Here is a 6356-nt window from a genome sequence, read left to right on the forward strand (position 1 = left end):
ACAGACACAAACACACTCACCCATACTATGATAAAAATCCACTATAATATAGATATAACACAAAACCAAAGCAGGGATTAGTTAGACTGATAAGAGTAAGTAGATATGGAGGGGTCACCTGGTTGGATCAGAGTCCGGTCCCTCTGCTAGTCCATGCAGGGTGACGACTTCCCTCAGAGACGCTCAACAGGGTCAGCAGTATTCCTCTGAGACTCATGCGGCTCTACCTTAGCACGACTGCGGTACAGCGTATGCCCCAAACTCCCCCTCTCTCTCTCTCTTCCAAACGCTCTCTCTCACACTCATGCTCTCTCTATCACATTCCTTGTCTCTCTATCTCTCCTTCTGTCTTCCCACCTCCCTCAATCTTTCCCACTCTCTCTCCCTATCTGCCCCTCTCACTCATTCTCTCCAATCTCTCTCTCTCTCTCTCTCTCCCTCTCTCTCTCTTCCCGACTCCCTCTCCCTCACCTCCCTCCCTACCTATGCTTCTCTACCTCCCACGCCCTCCCTCCTGTTTGTTACACCCCGCCCACTCACTTTTACCGGCCGATAAAGAGCAAGTTTGAAGAAGAGGAAGGAGAAGTGATGTCATCAGGGAGATCTGTAATCCCAGAGCGGTAGGGGTGCTGAACAGCAGACTAGTACTAGTCTTTTGCAAAAAAGAATAATGTCATCCCATGAAAGCCATATTTTTTGTATGTATATATAAGATATCTTACCAATAGCCAATGTGTAAACTGACGTTTGGGTGGCACAATTTGACAAAGAGAAAAAACTGTTATATATATTTTTTTAATGGATAATTTTGTTGGTTTTTCACTCTTAACTCTTATTTGATACATTCTCAAGTAGGCATTTGAAAATTCTAGTGAAACCCTCAGGTCGATTTTTTCTTGTACAATATTAACACGTTTGTCTTTAAAGCAATCCATTCCAATTCAATTTGTACATTTACCAAACCGGAGGGATTTATCGAAACATCAAAATAGCCCTTGCTAAATAAACGAACTCCTAAAGTTATTCTATTAAATATCGCCACCTTTTGGCTAAAACAAGTAAGTACAAGAAAAGTTCCCCAATAAGAGTGGGTCTTTTTTTCTAGATACTGGGTTTAAGATGAGACAAATAAAAGAATACCTAATAATAAGCATGCAAACTTACATTATTAAACGAATTGCATTAATCAAAACAACATATTGTGCGTGTGATCTGATTGATTTGACATATATTTCTTCTTTGACTACTTATGCAGGCTTGCTAAAATCAACCCCGCCCATATGTCAAAGTTAGATTGATTGGGCTGCTTACTTTGAAACAGATGGCATTTGTATAATTAAAGCCAATCTTCTAACAGGGACTTCAATTGAGGTTAGTGATTTGTGATCAATTCCATCTGTTTGGGCATATTATCCCATCACTAAATAATATTACATGATGATTCTAACGCTGTCGCTCATCAAATCCATGTAAATATTGTTTGTCAAGCCTAATATCATGAAAAACCGCTACAGTCTTTTGGCCAATCAGCTGGTTCATTTTTTTATGGCTGTGCCATCAAAAAAAAAGTTTCACCAGTTCCACGTATTCATTCAGTCTCCCCCCGTTTCACTGTGTTCTCAATGTCGCCCCCTGGTGGCTCAAACTTTAAGCACACACACGCGGCTGTTGAGCTCCGCTTTGTACAGGCGAAGCCCAAGCACACCGGCTGGCTGAAGGTCGTGGAGAAGGTGTACAGGTGGGCGAGACCCCGGACGAGCACACCTCACAGAACGTGATGGTTCCCGCGTCGTAGTCCAAAGCCACACCGACCCGGTTGCCACTCATCTGGCAGGCGAGGCGGGTCTTCCTGCGGTTGTGCCAGGCCGCCAGCTTCCTGTCGTGCTTGCTGGTGTTAAACTCCAGGACACCTGGGTAACAGATGAAGACCTTTCAGTTGGAGAGCCAGCTGTATAACAGCTGTGTAACAAAGTAATACCCACTTTTGGGGAAACACTGCCAACTTTGGAGGCACCTTCACACCACACTCACGCATGGACACACTCACACAAGCACACACATACACGCACACACTCACAGACAAACACAAACTCCTTATAAAACCCTTCCTGTAAACATTCCAATTTAAAGAATTGTAGGAGTAGAACTTGTTTGATTGGTAGAACATCAATCTGCCATCGTTCCTCAGCAATAGCCACACACATGGATACTAAAAGCATGGGGTGTGGGTGTGTTAATGAGTATGCATGCAAGTTTGTGTATGTGTGTATGTGTGGTGTGCGTGCATGCCTGTGTGTGTGTGTGGGTGGGTGGGTGCGTGTGTAGGTGTGTGTGTGTTAGTGCGTGTGTGTGAGTGTTGGTGCGTGTGTATGTGTGTCTGACTGTGTGAGTGCGTAGTGTGCGTTTGTGCATGTGTACCGACCGGGTTGTTCCAAAGGCGTTCCCCTCGCGGCCCTTGCGTCCGATGCTCTTGTAGCACACGCCGATGTCCCAGAAGCCCTCGGCCAGCACCTCCCAGTAGTGCGTTCCCGCGGCGACGCTCTGCGCCACCAGCACCTGAGGCCAGTGGTCGAAGCGCTCTGGGTGGGCGGCGCACGAGCCGACCTTTGACCCTGGCGGCGGAGCGAAGGTCGTCGGAGACGCTCAACAGGGGGTGGGCCGAGTTGGTGTCCAGGGTCAGGGGACTGCTCACTGTGGGGGGGGGGGGGGGGGGGGGGGGGAGAGGAACGAGGGCGAGAGAGAAGGAGAGAGAGGGGAGAAGGAATAAAGGGAGAGAAAGAGATAGAGAAAAGTGAGGAAGAGAGTGTGGGGGGGGGAGGACATAGAAAGAGAGAGCAGAGAGAGAGGGGCAGGGGGAGAGAAAAGGAGAGAGAAAAGGGAGAGGATGGAAGAAATACAGGCACACAAAGAGATAGAGAGGGGGAAGAGGTAGAGAGCATGCGGTCAGGCGTGAGGGAGAAGATCATCTTATCTCTTGGTGTCGGGTTCAGTTGTATTTATTTATGTTTTCAGTCCCGCGTCACCTTTTATGAAAGGGATTTACAGTTTTAGTTTTTATCCCCATGAACACACTTATATTTGGACCTTGGAATGGATTTTCGTCTTTTTATCCTCACATTTTGTGTTAAGATTACTTGTTTTAATTACTTTGGATCATTGCCATCTGTGACGGTTTGTCCTTGATCATGTAAAACACTTTTTAGCATCCGTTGCAGAAGGTGCTGAATAGACTTGATCATAATCGTTGATATTATAGAGATGCAGATCCTGAATGGTGACAACACCCCACATGTTTTTATGCTGTGATGTTTGGCGCACATCCAACCGTATGTTCAGGCCAAAATGAAGGGCTGTGAAATATGTCCTCTTGCAAGTGATAAACAAATTCTATATTTCCATTCAATCCAAAATAAACAATATCCTGATGTTACAATAAGTTAAAGCCCTGCTCTGTCCACTCCGTCACTCACTGCTAAATCGGCCTATCAAGTGAATCAAAGGCTACGGAATCCCCGCCCCCGCCCTCCGACCCGACCACTCACGGAGCTCCCTCTTCAGGTCACCGAGGCAACGCAGGGTCTCGGTGATGAAGACCCGATACCTGCTCTCCAGCTCCTCCAGGAGCCGCCCCCGGTCCAGGGTGGGCGGGTCTGGGGCCAGCAGCGGGCCGCTCAGGTCGGACACTAACCTACAATCAGTCCAACTTTATTCACACAACGCTTTTCATACAACTGAAAGTGCTTAATGAGGCAGGAAACACATGCAGAACAAATATTGTCACGATAACTTTAAGCTAACCATCAAGCATTCGGAATCATGCATTTGAAAGGTAGACTGCAACTGAATAAGAGGGCGTACTACTTGATGAGGAAAAAATATCGACTAAAAAGGTATGTTTTGTGATGTACTTCACGTGTGCACCGAGACAATTTGCACAACAACATGACCTTTAACCTTTACCTGGAGTCATCCGATTGAAAAGCCTGTAGAGGGAAGGGAGGGAGAGAGATGAAACAAAGAATAACTTAGTCTTTACCTTGATTTCAGTGGGAGAGTCTGCTGAGGAATGACTACAGACTAGAGGTCAGAAATAACCTGTGTCTCTACTAGGCCAGATCAACGTCTACATGGTTAGAGTCGGTTGAGCCACCAGGTGTTAACGTGGTTGCAAATAACGCTGCTGGGCTCAAATAATTGTCTGCATTTACCTATAGTCAGTAACGCTGGAGCTAAGTAGCGCAGATGGAAGGGAAGAGGACGTGAGTTCGAGCCCCATGGCGACCAACACGGGAGGAAGCTCCCAAAATGGGCTGCTAGCATCATACCTTGCGTAGCTTCCCAGACTTTTTCAACCCTTATACAAACAGCCGGCAGCCAGTGTATAAGTGTATTGTATAAGTGTATATCGTACCCAGATGAGCAGGAAGGGGTCCTCCTCTGCCAGCAGGGCGGCCAGGTAGTGCCTGATGCTCCGCGTCTGCTCCAGCCCGCTCTTCACGCGGGAACCCTCCTCCGCCGCGCGGCCCTCGGCCCGCTGCCTCTCCCGCCGGGTGGCCGTCCTCAGCGCCCCCTGCAGCGCCTCCACCTCCGCCCGCAGCGCCGCGCCCAGGCGCTCCACCTGCTCCTCGTTCTCCTGCCAGGACTCCTGCCACGGATTAACCTCCCGTCAGGACACGAGGAGCCGCCACGCACAGTAAGCCCTCATTCCTTTCACATTAGGTATATAAATATATATTGATCTATCTTCTTAGAGCTGGAAGGGCTGGAGGAGGTGGAGGAGGTGGAGGAGGTGGAGGAGGTGAGGGAGGGGGGTAGTAGGGGGGGGGGGGGGGGGGGTTCTCACCGCTATGCTGCGGTCCACATGCTCCTGGTCTCTGAGGACCTGCAGTCCGTCCTTCAGCTTGTCCTCGGCTTTCAGGAGGAGAGTGCGGAGGATCACCTTCAGAAACACACACACACACACACCCATAAGTATACTCTCTCTACACACACACACACACACACACACCCATAAGCACACGTATACCCTCCACACACACACACACACACACACACACACACACACACACACACACACACACACACACACACACACACACACACACACACACACACACACACACACATACGAACACACAAACACACACACACACACACACACACCCACCTTCAGCTCCTCCTCCACCTGCCTCAGGGGTCGGACCCTGTGCTGGGCGTGGCCCCCGGCCAGCAGGCAGTCCCCACAGGCGTAGGCGCGCTCCTCAGAGCAGTAGTAGCGGTACGGCTCGGCGTGCTCGGGGCAGCGCCGGCCCTCCAGACCCCCCCCCCCGCCGCCGCCCCCCAGGGGGTCCACCAGCTGGTGGTGGCGGAACGCCGGCCTCTCCAGGTGGGGGCGCAGGTGTCGCGCGCACAGCGACACCTCGCACCTCAGGCACGTCTTGACGGCTTCGGTGGGGGCGGCGGTTTCCGTGACGACGGTGGCCGGCGGGGGAGGGGTGCAGCAGTCGCACGGCACCACGGCGCGGTGCTCCTGGCACTGGGGGCAGGAGAAGCGACCTTTGACCCCCGGGGGAGGGGGAGAGGAGGAGGAGGGGGGCCCCCAGGCCTCGCGGATGCAGGCGGGGCAGAAGGTGTGTCCACACGGCAGGGGGGTGGCCCAGGTGAACACGTCCCGGCACACGGAGCACATGAGCTCCGCGTCCTGGGACGGCATGGTGAGGTCCGGGGGGGAGGAGGCTGGGAGGGAGTCAGTTAGTTAGTTAGTTAGTTAGTTACGTAGTTACTTACTTACAAAGCAGTTAGTTAGTTAGTGAGCCAGCTAGCTATCGTTCGATTGTGTTTGTTTGTTCATTCGCTAGAGAACTAGCTAGCATGTGTATGTATGTATGTGTGTGTGTGTGTGTGTGTGTGTGTGTGTGTGTGTGTGTTTGTGTGTGTGTGTGTGTGTGTGTGTGTGTGTGTGTGTGTGTGTGTGTGTGTGTGTGTGTGTGTTTGTGTGACCGCACAACCATTGCAACTATCCCCACATCCAACTCACTGTATACTTCCTGAATGACAACAAATTAGTAATGTTTCTGTCAAATTAATGAGAAGGTTTATAGCACATTCTATTACACGTTAAATAATGTACAAAATAACAACTATAACACCTTGATTTAAATCAACAATGCCTCACCAACTCAGGATCCGTTAACTAGCTGGTTAGCCGCAAGCTAAGAGACCCAGGAAGACTACATGCAATGCTGACCGGTTGTAGAGGATCAGGAGATCATCCCTTCTTACAAGATCCTACTACACTACATCCTCCCTCCCTCTCCTTACTCCCTCCCTCCTACTGTCAGAATCGGTAACTTAGA

General features: G+C 50.2%; 2 protein-coding genes across 4 annotated transcripts in view; both read right to left on the reverse strand.

Moving 5' to 3' along the window:
* The window catches only part of cbln12 (cerebellin 12), a 4075-nt gene extending 3688 nt beyond the window's left edge, over positions 1 to 387 (reverse strand). For all 3 annotated transcript variants that reach the window (XM_060058998.1, XM_060058997.1, XM_060058996.1), the window contains exon 1: positions 119 to 387. The gene's annotated coding sequence lies outside the window, so the exon portion shown is untranslated. The remainder of the gene's footprint in view (positions 1 to 118) is intronic.
* A 389-nt stretch (positions 388 to 776) lies between these two features.
* Positions 777 to 6356, reverse strand: trim110 (tripartite motif containing 110). The gene is given in 12 exon segments (XM_060058999.1): positions 777 to 1690; positions 1693 to 1752; positions 1755 to 1893; positions 1896 to 1910; positions 2419 to 2596; positions 2598 to 2691; positions 3543 to 3688; positions 3961 to 3983; positions 4412 to 4645; positions 4844 to 4939; positions 5168 to 5736; positions 6176 to 6356. Coding segments are annotated over 11 exon segments (1581 nt in total). The 5' UTR covers positions 5714 to 5736; positions 6176 to 6356; the 3' UTR covers positions 777 to 1640.

Source organism: Gadus macrocephalus, chromosome 8 (genome assembly GCF_031168955.1).
Source record: "Gadus macrocephalus chromosome 8, ASM3116895v1".
Lineage (NCBI taxonomy): Eukaryota > Metazoa > Chordata > Actinopteri > Gadiformes > Gadidae > Gadus > Gadus macrocephalus.